This window comes from Oenanthe melanoleuca, chromosome 1A (genome assembly GCF_029582105.1).
Source record: "Oenanthe melanoleuca isolate GR-GAL-2019-014 chromosome 1A, OMel1.0, whole genome shotgun sequence".
NCBI classification, from domain to species: domain Eukaryota; kingdom Metazoa; phylum Chordata; class Aves; order Passeriformes; family Muscicapidae; genus Oenanthe; species Oenanthe melanoleuca.
The window spans coordinates 39774113-39796444 of NC_079334.1; the positions used below are offsets into that span (position 1 = coordinate 39774113).

General features: G+C 36.4%; 1 protein-coding gene across 1 annotated transcript in view; it reads left to right on the forward strand.

Moving 5' to 3' along the window:
* TAFA2 (TAFA chemokine like family member 2) overlaps positions 1–7879 on the forward strand; it is a 175257-nt gene extending 167378 nt beyond the window's left edge. Inside the window, exon 5 of the mRNA XM_056482399.1 lies at positions 6358–7879. Within this exon, the coding sequence (XP_056338374.1) occupies positions 6358–6369 (12 nt within the window). The 3' untranslated portion in view covers positions 6370–7879. The remainder of the gene's footprint in view (positions 1–6357) is intronic.
* The last annotated feature ends 14453 nt before the right edge of the window (positions 7880–22332 follow it).

A 22332-nucleotide genomic window follows, 5' to 3' on the forward strand; every position in this document is an offset into this window, starting at 1 on the left:
GAGGTTTCTGCTGTGCCTGATGACAATTTTTGTTTTTCCCACACACAAAAAATATTCTGGCTCCACGTTGGAGCACTAGTTGTGATGAGTCCTAGTCTTGGTCGGATTCTAAGGAAGGGCCAGAACGTTCGTTGAGGAATAAAGAGTCAAACCACTCCAGAAAATGTGTTCCAGCCCTGGTTTGTTACTCACAGAGCAGCAGGTGTGTACAAATACAGGTTTACAGAGTATTAACAGGAATTGTTGTACCTGACTCTTTGTAGTTGCTCAGTTTGCTGCAGACATTAAAGACTTGTGGCTCATTTGGGCAGAGCTTCTGGAGGGTCGTTGGAGAACTTACTGTGCTCCTAAGCCCTAAAATGTCTTCACACACCTGACTTTCAAAGATAGACCCAGTTGGTAAGCTTAAATTACTCACTCAACTTTCAAAGATAGACCCAGTTGGTAAGCTTAAGTTACTCACTCTCATGGGAAAACAAGAGATGCTCTGGAGAACAGGGATAGGAATTGAAGTCCATCTTAATACATTCAGTCTGGTGTGACATCTGTAGTTGAAAGCTCAGTATCCAATAATGAATTACTTAAATTTCAGAACAAAACTAAGAAATGGGTATTTCCATTATATTCCTAAGATAGGCTAGAAGTTGCCCATCTATCTTAAAGTTGTGTTAAAGATGAAGACCTTTATATTTACAGGAACATATGCCATACTCTGAGGTATTTTTCTTTTACCTACTTTTCTAGTCCTACCTTTCAGACTATTTGAAATAATTGGAAAGCTCACTTTACATGTGAAAAATTTCCAAAGCCTTTTAGTTTCAATTACAATTTTCAATTTTAAACACTGATTGTCTAGATATTCCTCTTTACCAGCAAAAATTTTCTGCTGAAATCCTTAAGAGCAGTGGGAAATAAAGGAGTGCAGAGTTACATTTCAAATGGCATTGCATGAAATGAGGTTTCAAAATGTTTGTCTCTCTATAATGGAAGCCCTAAGTTCAGGAATAGCATAAGTACGGTTCCAATTAGTCATTATGCAATAAATATGAAAGAATTATAAGGTTTTAGAGTCTCATGGTTATCAAAGACCTGGGAACCTTTTGAGTCATGTCCTGGGAAATAGTCTTTTTAATTAATAAAATGAGTTAGTCATAGCTCCTGAAGGACAAGCGTGAGGATCTAGAATTCTAAACCGCTTAACAGGCTTGGGAACATGTTTAGATTAATAATTATCATACTGCAGTGCCTAAAATAAAGCTAAGGGAACAAATTGAAACTCTTGAGTCTTTAAATAAAAAGTTAGGTAGAGTCAGAACTGTATAAATAGGAGTGAAACCTTTGATGATTTAAAAAAATATCTTCCAATACATAACCTTCTCTGAAAGTAATTTAATCTGTGCAGTAATCATAAAATATCTGTTTTCCAGACTGCTCACAAGTGACTCAAATTTTGCCTTTTGTAATTAGCCCAAGTCAAACAGCTGTCTGTAATAAAATAATGGCCTGTGTCCTCATTAATGGTTCTCTCTTGCAGTTCCCTTGAAATATGCTTGAGTCACCTTGATTCCTCAGGTTTTTGAAATGGTTCCTCCTGCCTCTAGAAACTTAGTTATTTAGCAATGAGGACCCAGATCCTTACCTACCTTCTGTAAAGGGCCAATGCATATAGGAGCCCTATTCTAGAAAGATACTTAACATCTTTTTGTCCCCTTTCCCAAATTTATTGAAACGTTAATTTCAGGATTAACCAGCTGTGAGGAAATTGTGAACCTGTCTTTTGTTAACATTTGGAAAGAACTTTGGATTATCAGCAGTACAAGATAGTAGTGCTAGCACAGAAGCATTTTCCAAGCTTACAAATTGAGCTTTTTCAGAGAATGAACGTGCACAAGTGGCAATGCAAACTGTCATTTGCTTTCACAAGCCATGTATGAATGATAGTGCATGGCAAACACAATGTATGGATTTTAAAGTTCCAGGAAATAGTGTGCTTCCATCTGTTCAAAAGATTCATTTCCAACCTCAACCTCATTCTCAGAGGTCATAAGTGGAAAAAATGCACTGGCAGATGTTTGTTTCTGGTTATATGAGCCCTTGTGTTTCTACATTGCAATATTTATACTAAGTTCTCACTACCACAACAAAATTATTTATGCTATAAGACTGATATATAGCCATCCCAATTTCATTCCTTTTTAGGGAAGGTTTGTTAAAGAATCAATTTTGTTCATAATTTAATTAATTATTGATGGTGTTTTGCAAACAGTATAAGACAGAATACCACAATAAGGACAAAAAATGGACAGAAATAAATTGCATATGAACAAGGGCTGTTTTGGTATGGGATCTCTGTCTTTTCCCTGTGACTTGGAGATCAATCCATTGTAGGCATTTCTGAAGCCATTCCTTATGGCTTTTGTCATTCTGTGTATTTAGCTTATCTCATGTTGGTTCTTAAATAAATTTGTGAGTCCCTCTTTTATTTTTGCTTGAAATCCCTGTACCATTTTTTATTTCCCACAGGCTTTTAACATTCTAGAAAAAAATGGAAGTGGTGCCATGATGACTTTGTCTCATGAAATTTCACTTAGCTCTTTTCACTGAGCTACTAATTGCTTTCACAAAAAATAATTTCCTTTCTGTGTCTTCTGTATCTCAAGACTATGCTTAGATGACATAACCCATGACCACACACAATCCTGTATGGTTGATGGAACAGTTCTAATTAGAAAGAAAAAAACCTCTATTAAGTTCTTTCTATTTCTTTGGATAAAACCTAGAACAGAGGGTCCATCCATGTGGAATCATCTGGCAAGGCAAGAGACATTGGCTTAACAATTTTACCTTTCATGCATTTGCATTGATACAAAGTCCCGTCTTCCCTCCAACTCTCCTCACACAGATTGTCCAGAAAAATCTCTTGAGGCTGGTAGCTTATCTAATGTGATGTCATGACATCTTTTAATCTCTGATCCATTCTGCATTACCCTGGCAAAAAATGCTTTACCCAAAGACTGAGTTTTTTCTGAACATATACTGAGCAGAATAATATGGAAATCTTCAGGTGCATTTAATTATGTATTGTTGTGTTAAAGTAAAACAAGTGAGTCCGCATACAATTACAGCCAATTTACAGCAGCCACTCACTAATTTAAATTAAAAAGTCTGCAACTGCAGAGTAATTATGCTTTAATTGCATATTTAGGACAAGAAAATGAAGAGAATCTAATGTGGTGTATTTATGACATAACAACGATGTGAAAAAGTTTATTAGCATAAAGAGAGCAATTGTGTTCCAAGAATGAACAAATTAATTCAAATCAATACCTAAGATGCTAAAGGTTTAATGCACTATTTAAATTTTATTGTTAATTTTCCATACGTATTAATTATTAACTGAAAATTTGATTTGCACCTATTCAGGGTGTTACTGCTCTCCAAGGATTTTAAAGATCAGACACATATTGTTATTGGTCCCTCTTTTTTCTATTAAGGCCTCTGGCACAATACCTTAATACCTTACTTCCCAGACACTTAAATCAAATAGCATTTACTATATACAAAATTAGGCATTTCTGGGAATACTACTCCTAGGTATTAGCTAAAATTTCATAGCTTCTTTATGAAACTGCCTTTAATAACCAAGAGGTTTATTCACTCCCTGATGTCTATGGTGTATGAATATATAACTTCCATTAATATTGATGTACAATCTATGGTTGAACACAGAAGTATTAGCATCATACATAGAGGCAAATGTGGACCACTATGCATGTATCTCTGTAGGTGAGTGACCTGATATAGAGAAATGTGAATGGCTATCTGCTTTTTGTTTTTCTTATTTTTTTCACTGTCTTGGTTTAAAAGATAGGTCTGCCAAGAAAGGCAGGAGCCTCTCTTGAAATTGAAAATGCAAACCCACTCCCTCAAACTATTATAATTTTGAAATGAAGAGGCTGTCAGGCAAAGATATAGGAATAGGAATAACGGTTCTTTACTAGGAAATATTAAAATAAAAATACAGTATTACAAAGAACAAACCCAAAACACTGACAGAGTCAGAATACAACCTGACAACAGTCAGTCAGGGTGTTGGCAGCAGTCCCATTAAATGGTGGCTGCATCCTCCTGCAGTGACAGATGTGGTTCAGTTGAAGCAGTGCTCCTGTAGAAGGTGCAGTTTTGCTCCAGTGTATGCTGCTTTCATTGGGATATTTTACCACAGGGTTGTAGTGCTAGGTGGGGGGAGCAGATAGGCCTGCAGATTATGATTTTTTCTTTTTATGAGTTTTCTTGTGACTGAAAATACATTTGCACTCCCAACAGCCGTGTAATTGAGCAGTCATGTATGTGCAAAAATGCCATTTTTGTTATCTGAAATTTATCACCTTAGCCCTCACGTGGTAGATCTGGGTGTAATAGAATAATACATCACAGGATAGTTGAGATTGGAAGGCAACTCTGCAAGTGCCACCCCCTGGCTCAAGCAGAGCAATCTAAAGCCAGTTAGGACCAGCTTTTGAATATCTTCAAGAATGGAGCCCAAAATCTCCCTGGGCAATACGTGCTAGCCTTAAGTCACCCTCACAGTAAAAACTTTTTCCTCAGAGGGAACTGTTTGTGTTTGCTTGTTCTCAGTTTCTTGTCCTGGTGCTGGGCACCACTTGAAAAGTGTCTGGCTCCATTTTCTTGGCACTCCCTCTTCATGTATTTTTATACATTGATGAGATCCCCCCTGAGCCTCCTCTTCTCCAGGCTGAACAGTTCCAGGTGCTCTCAGTCTTTCCTCATATGAGATGCTCCTGTGTCTTATTTGCCTTAGTGGCTCTATACTGGATAGACAGATAGGTAAACATATATATATCTATAAATATCTATATCTATATATCTATATCTATAGCTATTTATTTATTTATAGATATAGATAGATATAGATACATGTATTGCAAATGTAGCTAATAAAATTCCACTTGCAGATAGTATCAGATGATGTGTATTTTACATTGTGTAGCTCAGTGGCACCTGGCTCCATAAGCAGAATTCCAGCTTGCTACAATAAAGCAAAAAAATAAATAACAATAAGATGGTGCATCAGCCTTTTGAGCTTTGGTGCAGGGCACAGAAATATGTTGCCTGACTTTCAAATTAATTCTTTATTATTTTTTCAGGCAATCTTCCACTTTAGAAGGGGCCACATGAGGCTGTTTCCAACAGAAAGACCAAAGCAAAATAAAAGCAGTGTAATAAATAAGCCAGTGTATCATAAAAATCACGAAGTACAATTTTATTATTGCCTCAAGTGCAGTTCCTAGAAACAGCTCTGTGGAGAAGGCAAACTGAAGTAATGAACTCCTTGAACAGTGTGTTTAATATTCTGTTTGTTCTGCGTTTATGCTCTGTAGAGCTGACAAGGACTGTATGCAAACAGTTTTGCTGAGGGCAAAAGAATGTTTCATCATTAAGGAGCATGACCCTTCTCTCTGTGATCAAAATGAAAAGCATATGCCCCTTGATGTCATAAAGTGTTGTGACCATTCCAATGGGTTGTTCCTCAAGCCTTGGGACATTTCCCCCTGACACAGTTTGATATTAAAAGGTTATGTGACGATTAATTGTATCCACTGACACAGCAGAAATATTCCTCTAAGTTATGTTTCTTTGATATGACAGGCTTTTTCTTTTAAAGTTTAAAATCCAAATCTGTTAGAGGGAAAGTGCAATTATTGAGAAATGCTTTGTCTCCCCTCTTTCTCAGTGGTCCTTCTGTTTCATGTTAGGCTGGGTGAAACCACTCTAAATTAAATCCTTGGTAGTTTTTAAATTTGTGAATAACAGGATCTCTGTCTCTTGTTAACTTGTGCATGAGTTTTGTCCTGTTTCTCCACTAAGTGATTATTTTCTTTTCCAAGCTGAATGATTCCATGATGTTATTTATGATTGTTTTGTAAAGATGCATACAAAGAGTGGAAGAACAAAGCTCCAGTATGAGTCACTGTATACTCAATGGCTCACAGTTAAAGAGCATGGCTGTTACCATACAGAATTTTTAACAGCAACAAAAAAAGAATAACAGAAAACAGAAATTTGTGGGTTGGCAATTCATGCTTTTATTATATGTTTTAGACATTGTCACATTTCAATTTCTCCTTGTCAAATCCTATTCCCACAAATCAATTAAACATAGTTTAAGCTGGGGAGCAATGCCATCTAATAACATCAGGGTTTATTCCCTTACTTAAAAACAAATGAAGGACCTTTGGTGGATAGAGATCTTACACTTCAGTCTCAGTTTCCAGTACTTTGGAAGTAGATTCACTATGTCCAGTTTTGATTTTCTGATTTTCTTTTTCTTTGCAGGTAACCCGATAGCTAAAGACAAATCAAGCCAGTCTCAAGGCTGATAACATTAAATACAACACAGGAATTTCATTCCTCCTGGCAATCCTTGAAGTGAAATTTTATACTGCTGAGGTGTATCCTTCAGAATCAATTGTTTCAATGAGAACCTGGCTTGTAATCAGCAACAGCCTTGAGATCAAAACTGCTGGAAAGTTATTTTGAACTTCTGTGTGACAAACATTTCGACTGATTGAACTGTGTACACTTGTAAAATTGCACTTGCTGAGGAATTTGCAGCTGTAATCACAAGCTAATATTCTAAAGGTGCAGAAAAGCAGCAAACTTCTGGGCTCTCCGTTGCAGATCAGTGGGTTTTCATCTTGAAGAAGTCAACCTCTTAAATGTATTGGATCCTTCACTCTAAAATGATCCTTGGTCCACTGTTCAGATTGCTGGTGGGACTGCACACTGCTTTAATTAAATTTCTGTTGCAGAAATTGTCCTCTGGCATGGCGCAGTTTTAGACATTTTTATTTGTGTTCTAATCTTGCAGCTCTCAAAGGTACATATTTCAACATCTTAAAGTTGCTTTGTTATAGGAATGGAATTATATATCCATTGTTAATAATTATTGTTGACAAGTAGTTATCTGAATACATCAGTCATATTAGAATGCATAGTCAGGTTGACACGTTTCCCTAAGGCTAACCAACTACTGCAGCTTAACAGTTAAAGAAAGTAGTGGTCAAAACTCAATTACCACTTCCATAATAAGGCATTTTATATCTTTAATATGTACATTTCCATTTAGTTTGAAGGAAATGGGTGATTCCAATATGTACTTTACTTTCCTAACCTTTAATTCATTTAAATTGATGGTAAGCAGTCAATTACACTATTTCATCCCTTTTTTTATAAAAGTAGGCAGGGATATAAATGAGTTTTGCAAATATGATATTGGAGGGTAATAATTCTGAATTTTTGTCTTTTTATTAAAAAAATAAAATCTCTTGCTTGAACCTAAGTACTGATGGATGCTTATGTAGATGTCTGCTCAGTCTGTTTGCCATAAAGGATAAAAGTCCTAGTGCTCTCCCAGTTTTACACTTCATGGGTATTTTGCTTGCTTACAGTCATCCTATTCAGATCTGTTTTGCTTTGTTTCTAACTTTGCTATGTGTTGTTACATGAAAAAAATCCTCAATATTTAAAGGCCTTAAGCATCCTTGAGCTTTTTTCTAAGTTATTACAGAATGTATAATTTTATACTCCATTTAATGTATATTGTACCATCTGTAATGTTGATACAAAAGAAATTTGGCAATTCCTTTTAGTGGCACTGCCTAAACATACTGACTAGAGGGAGTTCTGACTGTATGATTTGGTGAATTGAAATGAAAGCCACACACAGTTAATGGTAGTCAAAAATACATAGAGGTAAGCTTGTTTAAGTCCTATGTGGTTATCAAACACCAAAAAAACCAAAAAAAAAAAAAAGAAAAAAAAAAAAAAGAAAAAGAAAATCAAAAAAGAGAAAAAGAGGTATAGGAAGAAATGGTTTAATCATTACAAGCCATTGACATGGCTAGTTTAGTTATATATTAAGTTCCATGATGGATGAACACCCTGGCGTGCTCTGCTTGTCACTGTAGCCCCTGCTGTTCCAAACCCATTTCATTGCCTCTGCTGTATTATTGCACAGGAGAGCTTAAATAAAATAAATTGCTGTTGGGAATAAAATTGAGAAGTATATTCTATCATTATTTCATGGGAAATAATAAAAAATATGTTGACAGGAAAAGATCTTATTTTCTGATTAAAATTTAATTAGACTAAACCATTTGTAGAAGAAACTAGGTCTCTTGGTATTTTAGGATGGATTAGTATTATATGGATTTGTGCTAAGAGGTTCAGAGGGAAGGTAGCATCTTAAAGAGGTTGTCTGGGACAGTGCAAAGTGTAAATGTGCTGTTTTGTAAAATCTGAATATGGCCTCTATTTGGTTGAAAATATATATCATGCTTCTCAATACTTGTTTTCTTTGTCTCCTTGTTCTTAAACAGCGCTGAAAATGCTGTATTATATACAAGTGTAACACATGCATACCAATAAATGAAAATAAATGGATTTTCAAATATTCTGAATAGATTCTCTGCAGTAGATTAATGTTGTGACTATTCATAGCAAGTGAATAAAATTGTAATATAAAATAGAGTTCCTTGTATGGTTGTGCACATAGGAGATATGTTTACTCATGGAAGAAAATAATTTTTTAGCAAATAAGAATCTCAAAGGTTATATTAAATTTATATTTCTTCAGTAGAGCAGAGAATATTTCCTACCACTTTGAAATGTCCTTTTTAAAGGAACTGATACCTATGGGAAATTCTGGTGCGTGTACTGTTGTTTCCAGGTCAGATTGAATAATATTATTTTTGCCTTCACAAAATGTGGATCCTGAAAAATTATTATTTAGATGTTTTAAGAAGCAACAAAGACATTTCTTCTGATTGCAAAAATGATCAAGCATTATGATCAGAGGGAAATCCATGTTACTCCTTGAATTAAATAATCATCAAGAGTCTGAACTGCAGAAGATGAAGTTCTGCAGTTCCAAGTGGCAGTGAATTAAGAGGGAAACTAAAATCACTGCTTTGTTCAACAAAATACAAAAGGAAGTCCTGATATGAATCTTAATGAATAAAAAAATTCATATCAGATCAAATAAATCCAAAATAAAGCTTAAAAAACTTTCAAGTCTAGATCTTGGTTGTATGTGGTTTATTGGTCATAATGAATGTTAACCTTTACAACAGCACTGCTGCAGATAACACTGTTACTACTAATATAAATACTCCTATTGTGCTATATAGTTTCAATTTTTGTATTTATCCTGTATCTTTTAAATCTTTTAAATCTTGACTCCTTCAGCTCTGCCAAAAATTTTACTGGTGTAGCATTTCAGTACTTCACCAAACCAATGCAGCTCTGTTTTGTGTAGAATCTACATGCTTTAAGAGTGCATCAGATGCCTTTATTTTAAAAGTAAAGAATCTGATATAAAGTACTTTAATTTTTTAGTTTTCATGAAAAGATATGCAGGGATTTTTTTGTCATTATAATTGTACAGCTGGCTTTTATAATTTCTAGGTAATGCATGAAAGTCTGTAGCAACAAAATAGAAATATGTGATTGACATCCTTTTCTGTTTATTTACTGCTACCTCCTTCATGCCTTAAATTTTACACATCTGTTGTCAACCAATCTATTGGCAAGGAAAAGGAGCAAAGTTTTGATTTGCAAGAGGAGTATTTCCTTAATTTCTAGTTACTTTTTGCCAAAAGTTAGATAGCTCTCCATCACACCTGTCACACCTGAACAATCTGATGCAATTAAATGATTTCTCATGGATTCAGTCGTCTTAAATTGGAAAATAAGAATTTCCTAATCACTTTGTCTTTATAACAGTTTTTATCCTAAAAAGCTTTTCTGTTTATTCTTTCACAGAATGAGTGAATATTTCTAGATTACATCTTTAATCTTGTTTCTGTAAGAGCTTATGTAACTTTTGTACACTACTTTACAGACAGTCATTGCAAATATTTTAGCAAAAATATGGCTGGATTTTTTGTGTGTTCTGTATTCTTCTGTACTACTGAAGAGGTAGTATATGAAAAGGTTGAATTTCCCACAACTTTGTTTTAACAGGTGAGATTACAACTGTTGTCAATGTCTCTTTATCCAAAACTAATTTAAGACCATCTGGCAGGGAGGCCATTGATGGTGACACTGAAAAATCTTGTGTAAGGGAGTGACAGTTCTTTATCAGGCTGCTGTGAATAGGATGCCTGGAGAGTCAAATAATTGCAGTATGGTTTCAGCACCAGAGATGTAGGGTCTGGGGAGTGAATCCAGCATGTGAGCACAGGGGTACAGTCAGCACCCTGAATCTGTGGCTCTGGGGGTGACAGTAGGACCTTAGACCTGTTCTCTGGGTTGTAGAAAATGTCCATCTCGTTTCTCTGAGGTTTTATCCAAAGCCAGATAACAGAAATAGTAAGGCACCTTGGTGATTTCAGTGTGGTTTGTACAAGGCCATCAGATGCAGATGAATGTTTAGCATTTTGTTTAGAAAATTCTGATTAAGCAAACTCATTAAAGTTCATATCCCTATTCAGTTAAAGGTTAAAGAAACTACTCTCTATTTTCACTCTTTCCTTGCAAGTATACAGGTCAACCTGTGTAGCAATTGGAAGTGAAATCCAATTATTCCATGATAATAGATTCTCTTGATTAAATATCACTAATCACATCAATATTAGCCATGACTAAAAGACTTGAACTTTCAGTTCTGAAAATCAGTTTATTGCCCAACTAAATTAAATAAATAGTTTGTGTAATAGAAATATCATTGCCTATATGTAATCCTAACAGTAAAACTTCTATATTAGCTCTTCAAATTATTTTTATGTTGGCAACTTTAAAACATAAAATTTGGTTTAAATCCTGTATAACAGCAGGGACATTCTGTTTTCTGCTAAAACACTGAGGTAACCTAGGGACACTGTAGTTTGGGATTTATGGCTTTCACTGCTTCAACTGCACAGCTGGGAAAACAATACATAAAAATGCTTATGTTACTTTCATTGCTGAGACATTTTTCTTGAGTATGAGGAATGTGTAGAGTTGCAAGTTTACTCCATATGAACATATTGCTTGAATCTCTTGAACTCTTTTCTTCTTACTGTCATCACAAACATGACAGAAACTGTACTTGAATCTCCAGCCTTATGTCTTAGTATTTAAATCAGAACTTACAAAATGCACAATACTTTAGTCACTGTGTCTCCATATCAAATAGAGTTTTTTTATTCTGTTTTCTCCTTATGATAAATTACTGATGCCTTATCATATTTAGGCATAGATAATATAGTCCTTACTATTACTGATTCACAGTTTGTGTATCTTTGTGTTCTTCTTTTTATTTTGCTTTGGTCCTTTTCTCATGTCCTGCAATCCAGTCAGTTCTTTCAAAATTCCAGTAATGATGAGAAAAGTTTTTTTAATAAATAAAGAACTGAACAGGAAGGAAGAGAAAGAGATGATGTGTTTCTATAATTTTATCTTAATTTCCAGTTTAAACTCTCCTTTCTAAAGAGAAGCATTTTTTGTAACTATAAGTGGACTGTGTTTCAATATGCTCTGTGTTCATAAAGCTGATAAAATGGTCCTCTCTGTATGTCAGATTACCTCAGCAGAATTTACAAATGGAAGATGATGATTTTGCTAATGTCCATGGGCAGGTAGACATAATTTGGTCCCAGATGCTCTGCCTAATGTTCATGGCAAAAGTGACTCAAAAACAATGCCTCCATATGCCATAACTGCTGGAATTATTTCTCAGGCATATTCCCTTGTCATCCCTCATATGTAGAACTCATTAGATTCCTAGTGGGAGAACATATGGAGAAGAGAGTTGATGGAAAACATTATAAAACAGATTGTGTATTTAAATTTATATTATAAAAGACCTCTGTGCACAGGCAAACTTAGCAGAGAAAGTTCAAACTCTTTCTTTCCACTTCATAAGGAAATTGACATTTATGGAGCTGTTAGTGCATTCAAATCCAGTTCTAGATGGTGAATTAAAACCTGGCTTTAGGGATAATAGTGGGAATATTGCTGCTAATTTGAGGTCAACTCTTCAAAATATTTTCTTAAACTATAATTAAGATATTTTCACCAATAGGAATGACCAGAAGTTCCACCCATAAAAGTCTGTTGGCAGGATCAGGCTTCTGGTTATGAGTTTGTGATTTCAGTGTCAACATAATGCCTTTGATGAATACCATGTTTCTGTATTTTTATTTTGCACCAGTCTGAGCATCACACTTAAAAGATATATTTTGCATTTTATTATATGTTTATCCTATTATGCATTTATTCATTTGTGCTATATGTATTAGTCTCTCTGTCAGCTGCTGGTGGCACCTTTTAAAATAGTGTCATCCATTAGTGATTTTTTTTAATCACTGCAGGAAAATGGTCATTGGGTGGTAAGTCTTTCATCAACATGTTGTGGTTTTTCCATTCTCTCAGTACATGCATGAGAAACTAGATGATGAAGTAGTAAAAGAGCCTTGAAGATGTACTGATTTAATTAATCTCAGGCAAATAGACCTTGATTAGTGAAAGAAGTTATAGCTCTTCTGTGTAGGATTGTGTTCAATCATTCAGAATATCCAGCCCTCTCCTTTGATTTAAATTTGATTATAAGAAATTTGGGTAGTAGTAATATTGATATAAAAGATTAATAGCAGCTTGAAAAAATGGATCCTTAAGTATTGATGTATGTGATCAAGTATCCAGCAGATTTTAAGTCCTGGGCTTTACCTCATGCTCCTAATGGATAAGGAAAGTAGCAAGTATCTTCCACATTTATGTCCTTGGAAGGAAATACAGACATACCAGAAGACTGGCAGCTGAAGTGCTCACTGTACTTCAGTTAATGATGTGTTTACTGCTCAAGTCTACATAGCTTGGATCTTACCTCACCTTTTGTTAAAGCATGTAACATAAGCACCTTAAACTGATCGATTTCTACAATTAGCAGTTCTGAAAGGAAGCACAAAAGCAAGTTCAAGGCTGTTTATGCTTGAGTTAACTCCATTGTCTTTAGTGAAGTTATTGTCCTGGTAAATCTAATCTTAACATTCTAGACAAACAGTTCAGAAAATTAAGCTGCAGTTAATTTGACAACCTGCATTAAAGGGCACGTGAAACTTCAAGGGATTGGGTAAGAATAAAATAAAAATGACAGAAAATTAAGGTTTCTTTTACTCTTTCATCAGGTACCACATAATTATGATTCTGGTCCCACCTCTAACAGAAATATGTGAAATTCAGTCCTGGTCTTAGCCCTGCCAGAAAATATATACCAAAAGCAGTTTATGATTGTCATTTGGCAATAAACTTTTCTTCTCAAAACCCCAGTGTGAGGTCTCTGTTCCATGCCTGTGCACCTTAAGTCCTGAAAATAGAGCTTTCTGGGAACTTTGCTGATGACTAAAGCTTCTTATAGACTTCTGCTGAGGTTTACATTTCATACTGACCACCTGTGCCAGCTGTTCCAAAAACTGTGTCATTGGTTCAAACTCCTGTGTCTCCTCATTTTTGGTTGAACAATATAGTAAAAAAAATGCTTTATAAATAGTCTTAAATTTGATGTATCTGATAATTTGCAGCAATTCCAAAGGGTATTTCTTACTTTAATTCAAACTCGTAAATTATTCAAATATCACGAAGAATAATAAACTCAGTCAACTTATTCACAATAAAGAGCTGTGATGCCTTAAGCTACTTTTTGCCAGTCAGAATATTGTCAAGGTGACCTTTCATGCTGTTACAATTGCATAGCCTTGCCATTATTTAACTATTAAAGTGATGGAAAGCTTGCACTTTGCTATTTAAGTGGCAACATTTCTAGACTTGGGACCTGAAGAAATGGAACCATGGAGAGGCTATAATTAATGTGCCACATTAAGGAGTTAAGGATAAGCAGCCAAAGAAAGACTAAACCTGGTGGAGCAAAGCAGCTGCAGTCTAGTCTTCAAAACTAAAAATCCATTTGCAGTGCTTTCTAGAATCCTAATAACTGCTGCTGGTGTCAAGTAATTAATGATAAGTCATTTTTCCTGCACTCTGTCTTAACCACCCATTGTTGAAATGTACATGAAAAATGCAGCTTCTGGATTGCTATTAAAACTCCTCTCAAATTTAAATATTAATGAGATAAATGCCATTTTATATTGTTAACTTCTATTTTAAAAGGAGACAATTTCTGTTTGTTTTAAAATTTTTACATATCTATTTATCCAAATAGAAGTAACTAGAAAAAATAGTAATGATAATAAAAATCTGTCCATTACAATGTTAAAATGTAATTATTTCATGACTTTATGATTAGATATATTCTGTCTACATGAAGCTTGACTCGTGTTGACAGAAAGCAAAATCATCAGAAAGATGTGGCTGTTGAAAAACCTTTTGTCTTCACAGTGCTAATGGAGGAGGATGAACATCACAGACTGTGAGAGCTGTGTAAAAAGCAGAACAGGAGAGGGTTTCTTTTTCCATCAGTGGTTAGGTGATTTATATACATGACTCTCATTAACATTAATGGAAGTTATCTGCCTCATTTTTTATGAGCCTGATGTGAAGTTAATGGCAGTCTTCCCATTGTCTCTAGTGGGCTGTGGATCAGCCAGTAAGTGCACAAATGGGCTTGGTTGAAATATTGGTGCTTGTAGAATGGTGCTTGCTTAGAATTTCAACATGCTTCATTCACAGTTACAACAAAAAATGCTGTGTGAATGCCAAAGTGTCTGATCTGAGGAGTTTAATGGTGCAGAGTGTGCTGGTCTGGGGCACTGTGGGGCATCCACATGGCAGGCTGGAGAGATGCCTGAGCCAGCTCACAGTGAGCTGGTGAGAGCAGGAGCAATAATCTGCCCAGCAGTGTGAGCTGTCTCACTTTTCAGAGAGCTGGACTGGAGTAGGTGTAATGGGGTTTGTGTCCAGACATCAGGATGAGGGAGTTGCAGTGCCATGTGATGCTGTACTTCTGTCAACTATGTGGTAATGTGCAATCCCACTTTTTTTGAAATCCAGCCTGAGATCTGCCTCTCTGCTGAGTTCTCTGCTTTTGATTGTTTTTGTTGTGTTTTGTTTGGGGTTTAAATTTTTTTTTTTGTAACAGAGGAATCATATTTTCATTGCAGTAAACCTTTCACTGACTTATGAATGTTTTGCATTTTTAACAAACTCTGCTGCTTTTTCTTCTATGAGAAAGGGAAGGAGACCTCAGGTTACCAGCAGAATTTAAAGAACACTTGTTCTGGGATAGAGTTAATTTTCTTCTTAGTAGCTGACACAGTACTGTGTTTTGTATTTAGTATGAGAATAATGTTGAAAATTCACTGGTATTTGGCTTGTGTATAAGTGGATTGTAAGTCAAGGACTTTTCAGTGTCCCATGCTCTGCCAGTGAGGAGCTGGGAGGGACTGTGGCCAGGACAGCTGACCCTAACCAGCCAAGGGATTTATTCCATACCACAGAACATCAAGCCCTGTATATAAACTGGGGGGAATTGGTTGGGAGGGGTGATCACTGCAATGAGCACTGGCAAGTAGGTGGTGAGCAATTGTATTTTGGGCCACTGATTTCTCGGGGGTTTTATTTTCCTCTCTCTCTCTTTTAAATTACTATTATTATACTTATCATCATTATCATAATCTAAATTTGTTTCAACTATGAAACTGTTCTTATCTTAACCCACCTTTTTTTTGACTCTCATCCCAATTCACTGGGGAGGTAAGTGACCAGCTGCATGGTACCTAGCTGCTGGCTGGGGTTGAATCCCAGCAACATGCATGCTCCTTATTGTGAGCTAATCCCTCCAGGGACAGGTAACCAGCCTTGTTGCCAGTGAAGAACATTTCTCAACACACACAAAACAAGCCAGTACATAATAGCTTTCCCATGGATTGGGAACTTCTCTTACAGTTGATCAAGTTCATGCTAAAGTATTTCCAGCTGCACCAGGTTTCTCCTTACCACAGTGGCACATTGGTATATATGTAAAAACTACCCTCCTGAAGAACTTGTCTGTTGAAGCCAAGCCTCTAGGAAGAGTAGGAGAAGCCAGATCCTGAGGGCTTTAACACACAGAAGGTTTCTGTTCCTACTCTGCTGGACATGGCCACTGATGGTCTCAATCTCAGTCTGTAGCAAGGCTGGGCATGTACTTTAAAGATATAAATGTACACACAGTGCAAACCAGACCAGCACAGGCTAGAGGCTGGCACTGCTACCTGAACCCAGGTAAGCACAAAAAGGTTGCACAGGGCCACGAGCAGCATGGACTGCCCAATCACATCTTCTCCTCCAGCTGCTCAGGATTAAAACCTGTGCACCCACACAGTTTGCTGCAGCTGAAATGTGCAACAAAACACAGCTAATTTCTGCTTCACACTGACGTTCTGCTATGGTCTTTTTTTCTCAGCATGACGTCATGAAATGCAAATGCATTGGATTTTCCTCAGCTCTGGGTTACTCACAGTTTCAAAATATGAGCTGAGAGAAGCAGGATATTGGCAATCCATCAAGCAGGGAACAAGCAAGTACCCAAATTTACTAGCTACAGTCACAGATTTCATGGGATGCACAGCTGGAGTAATTGTAGGAGGAACAGAACAAATACTCCCTACTTGTTCAGCTGTGCTATGGCTCTACACCTTGCATAAGAGAAAAGGTAGGTGTAGGGAAGAAAATATAGATTAGGGCCATTCAGTTTCCCTGTAGAATGCTTTATAATGTTATTTACAAACTGGTTTGGTGCTTTAGTTTTAATTAACTTTTTCTTTTCTTTTCTTTTCTTTTCTTTTCTTTTCTTTTCTTTTCTTTTCTTTTCTTTTCTTTTCTTTTCTTTTCTTTTCTTTTCTTTTCTTTTCTTTTCTTTTCTTTTCTTTTCTTTTCTTTTCTTTTCTTTTCTTTTCTTTTCTTTTCTTCATTAAGAATTGTTTGAAAATTTAAAAAAAGGACTTTCATACCTTCTTAGCAATTGCAAGTTGGACTGCACTGCTCTGTAATTTTTTTATTGCATATAAATCTAAGTCTAATAAAGTTCTGCATTTTTATTAAGGACTTGTTTTCTGCTTAATTGTAAGGAAATGAGAAACCACAGCAACGTCAAAGGGTTATATTAAAGTATCAAAAACTAGCAAGCAGTACACACAAGCCAATTAAATAGCACTTTATGTCCCTGAAGTAGAATAGGGGCTTGCACTTAAATTGATATTTTCTTTGACAAAGGAATCAACCCTTGTAGAGTCAAACCCATAAAATTTATTGGCTGCAATATACTAAGTGCAGATTAGCAGTCCTTTTACCACAGAAATAAATAAAAAAAATAAACCCACAATTCTTTAGTAACTTGATATCAGTACTGTTAAAAATATATAGATTAGCAATCAGTGATTTAATCCATGCATGCTGTAGATATCAGCATCTGGATGAGTGCCAGAGTTTTCTTGCCTGCATTCATGCTGGGACTGTACTACATCTAGGATTTGTTGCAGGGGCTGTGAAGGTGATGTGGAGTACACTGAATTATGTGAAACCCACCCCACAAGGAAAAATTGCTATCCCTGGTGATGCAGGTGCTTCTTTGGTGCCTAAGAACAGGGGCAGATCCTCTGAAAGGTGTCAGGATATGATTAACACTGGAGCTTACAGAAAGCTCTTCCTGCTTTGGATCCTGCTTTTGACAGCAGAGACACAGAACAGATCAGTGTGGTTGGCCAAACAAAAATCCCCATCACACTAACAGGAGTCCTTCCCCCTGTGCATTGTGCAATTATGCTTGGTGCAGTTCCATAAACTGTTGGCAAGTCTGAGATGGCTCTGAAGGCATTCCTGCACAAGATTCTTGTGAGAATCAGGAGGGATATTTGGATGCAGGTACTCTGCATGGGATTTTCTAGACAAATTTATGAGGAGGAGATAGAAATAGTTTGCTCACTGCCTGTGTGCTGGATGCAGCTCCCTTAAGCCTTTCCTGGGCCAGAGAAATCCAAACATAGAGCTAATAACCAATACAAATCAGACTAATTCCTTGCAGTTTGGCACAGAAAGAAGTGGTTTCCATTTCAGGAGGATTTTTCCCCCAGTGGATATTACAAATCTGTTCAGTCTTTCACTCATTTCTATTGGATGAATTTTTGTATTTCAAAATCACCATTAGACATGTTGTGTAGGCAGCTTTAACGAAAAGGATAAGGGTAGAATGATCACAAGGTGTTTGATCCTCACTTTCAAGATGACCTTTTATTGTAGGACAGAAGTATGCAGCATAATCTGTGGATACTATTTTTCATGCACTAAATTTCTCTTAGCTCCCTAGTGAATTGGGAGAACTTTTTAGATTCCAGAGCTGTTAATAATCAGCTGTATAACTAAGACATAAAGGCAGAATTGCTTAAAATGTTCAGCAAACAAATGGATATTTTTTTATGGTTACATAACCACATGGTGATGGTTCATCTATCCTTCATGGAACCATAAGAAATGAAGCTCAAGGTGGGTTCATTTACCCCTACAATGTTTAATCTCCTCAGTCTACAAGATGAAATTAACCTATGTAATCTAATACATCCTAGAAATGCAAAATACTAATGAAAGGTATTAACAATTAGCACATCTGAGCAAAAAGCAAAATATGTGCCATTATTTGATCTACTTTTATTAAATACAAATTTTACAGTGGTTGAAGACTAGCTTCCAGAAATATGAGAAGTTGTTTAATTCCACAGTATTTGAGACACATGCAGCACATTGTGGTTGGATATTAGCATACAAAGTCCAGAAAACAGTGCAGAAAACAGAGTCATGATCAACATCCACCCGTATGTGTGCATGTTGTAATATTTTTAGATCTCAATCCTGTATTTGTTTTTGAAAATCAAATAATATATATATATATATATAATATACAATGTGTAGAAATATGTAATGTGCTCAGAGGAAGGGAAATTAGAATCATGGGTGTAAAAACATGACTGTTTGCACCATGATAACATTCCATACCATTACAAGAAAATTTTTTACCACTATAACCATCCTGCTGAGATGACAACTAAGATTACAAGGAGGAGTTTATACAAATTTTCATATAACTTTTCAAGTAAAGTAGTATATTTAGCTTTTCTTGGTTCATGCATATCCTCCATACAGTAAAAAAATGTTTCATAATTCTTAATCACCATGGGCATAACTTAAATGGAAAGAACAACCTTGTTCTCAGGACAAATCTCCTAAGACTATAAAACCCTGCTTAACACTATTTCACTTTGAACATGTTTACTCTTCAATAGTTTCCTGCCCTCACAGAGCAAGCATGACATTTGAACATCCCACCAATTGCTGCATGTTCAGCACAGTGAGAATTTCCCCCAGTGTTATGAATGACTGCTTCTAAAGGGCACCAGTTACTCGCCCGAATGGAAATCAAAATCTTGTTCACAGTTAAGCTTTCTTGTTGTTCATGTCAACACTTTTAACACTCAATTTATGGAAGGGACATTCTTGTTTTTTTCAGTAATTGGTCTGATTCCTCCCAATTCTTGCACTATTTCCATATTTACAGAAAATCTTAAGGTAGAGAGGGGTGAAGGAATTTGGAATGAAAGTATGAACCATTAAAAGGCAGTTAACCAAATTAAACAGGGACAGTGAGATGGGAGTTTAAACTACATCTGGGCTTTATTCAGGTGCAATGAGATGTTTACAACTTTTAATTTTTGTGTTCTATTGCTGGATTGGTTCTGTGCTTCCAAGCACATCTCTGGTTGGTATTTATCAGCTGACTTTATGCACTGTTTCAGAACCATTATTGGGAACTTTCCTTTCTATTCATTACATGGAACAGGGCTCCATGAGGGGTGACAGTTCCACCTTCACATCTTTCTGCCAATGTAAAGGTCCTTGGCAGAGGTGCAATTCTCATCAGTTATCAATTGTACCCTTCATGCTGCTAGAATGGGGGTAAGTGGGTTTTGCTGACAGAAAAACCCATCTCAGAAAGTCACAATGAATTTAAAAAAAATAATGCAAACATCATCTTGCAGCAATTCTGTTATGGCAACCTAGAAAAATCAAGCACATCAAGAGTCTGCTTAGAGACAATTGTCAAGAAAAGAGCTACTGGCACAAGTCCAAGATCTGCTGTCTCATCCCTTTGGGCTAAAGAGGCTGACAGCTCCTCTGAGTGGATGACTCCTCCCTGAAACTCACCCTCTTCTTGTGTCACAGTTTGATGGTATTTATACTGACAGATGTCACAAAATGACATTCTAAGATGATTTGGGTTCAGGCTTGATGGTTTGTTTTGAACTCAAAAGTTTTTGAGGTAAAATCACCCCAAACTTCTAAGCCATGCATTTATCTTCAGTTGAAACTGATAGCCTGCAGAAAGAGACATCTGCAGGTATGACATGTTTACAAACTCATCAGAACATGCCCACCACCTTGGCTGCTTACAGATATGCAAATGAAATTTTTGATGTACAAAGTTTCTTAGGATTGAAGAATCACAGAACAATTCAGGCTGAAAGAAACTTCAGCAGATCTCTAGTGCAACCTCTGACACAAAGCAAGGCTGTCTCTTAGATCAGATCAGGTTATTCAAGGCTTCATCCAGATTAATTTAAAAATCTCCAAGGATGGAGAGCTCACAATTGTTTAAATAAAGCTTTCAGTGGTGTTTTCATAAGGAATCTAATTAGTAAAAAAGGGATATCTTAGTGCAGGGAAGATTAGTATTGGGAAAGTGTCTGACAAAATGGACTTGACATATTTTCCCTGTTCTATTGCTCAAAACGTCCATTTCTATTACTCCTTCCTTTTGTTTATCTTCCTCTTGTGCAGACTTCTCTTCCATTGCATACAAAATTCTGAGAAGGGCCATGGCACGAGGCATGCATTAACTGGCAAACATCTGGCAGACTTCCTTTGTTATGAACTGTAGGATATCTGCTGTTGTATAGATATCACAGCCTTTTGGTTTCTTTGCAAGTAATGGTTGAAAAATTTTATTTTACCTAAAGTTAGTTTGCCAATCCAAATAAATTATTGATAAGTGACACTCCCAAACACTAGTTTCTGCCCACTATGTGTTTTGGCAATGTTTTATTAGATTTTTTTTTTAGATTTGAGGAAGAAAATCTTTACTATGAGGGTGGTGAGACATGAGATTTCCTAGAAAGTTGGTGGATGTTCCATCCCTGGAAGTGTTCAAGGCCTTGTTGGAATGGGCTTAGAACCACCTGCTCTAGTGGAACATATCTCTGCCTGTGACAATGGAGTTTGAATTATGTGACCTTTTAGCTCCTTTTCAACACAAAACATTCTTTTCAAAGATTCTATAACTGTTCTCAGTGAGATACATTTTTCAGAACCAAACCAAGTCTCTAAATATTAATCTGTTTTCTTACTGTATTATTGAAGAACTCTCTCACAATTTCAGAATTTGCCTCAATTTTCTGTAGATTTCCCTCCTTACAATCCTGAATGAGCTTCTCTCCTGCCTAATTAACTATCTCCTTCCTATCTCTGACTGTAATTTCCCATCCCTGACTGCCTTGTCCTTGCTAAGCTGTGTGGTTAAAGATGGTCAACACAGCCAAAAGAAGCACAAGGAGGATCGAAGGAGCCAAGAGGATCAAAGCACAGCAGGATTGGCTGTAGGGACCACGGGAGGCATGAATCTCACTCTGTCTTTCTCTCTTTCTGTCTGAGAAAGAGACATATCTGTACCTTTTCACTGTTGGTATTCCATTCTGCTCAGTCAGAGTCGGGATGAGGCTGTTGTGCTGCATGAGTTTCTGTGAGTGTGGTGTGTGTTTTCTGAATGGCTGGGTACATCCATTTCATAATATGCACAATGCACACACATGCTCTCTATATGCCTGCTAAGAGCCCTTGCTCAGCCTCATTACTGGCTGAACCTGGGTTTTGCTCATGCAGCATCCTCACAGCTCTTGGTCTGCTGAATCTGGCCTGTTTTCTCCTGACATTATGCCTTTTACTCTGGGCTTAACTTGGGAGCTGATAACTGTGCATTTCTCTGTGAACTTTTTCGTTCCTTCATAGTGATAGCTTGAAATTCTTTAAAATGTGTGTCTTTCTCCATTGGTAACCATAAATAGAACAAGCCCTGGTATAAGAAAAGAAAGTCTGATTTGGGAGCATTTATAATCTCTGCCTTCTCTGCCCCCACTCCCACCCCCTCCATTAGAAGCAATTACCTTTACTGCTTTTCTCTCTCTATTTATCTATCTATCTATCTGCCTGTGAATCCTTAGCAAGTAATTAGGACCTTGTGCTGTCATGTCAGACTGCAACCCAAAGTAGAAAAAAAAAGAGCAGAAAAGATAA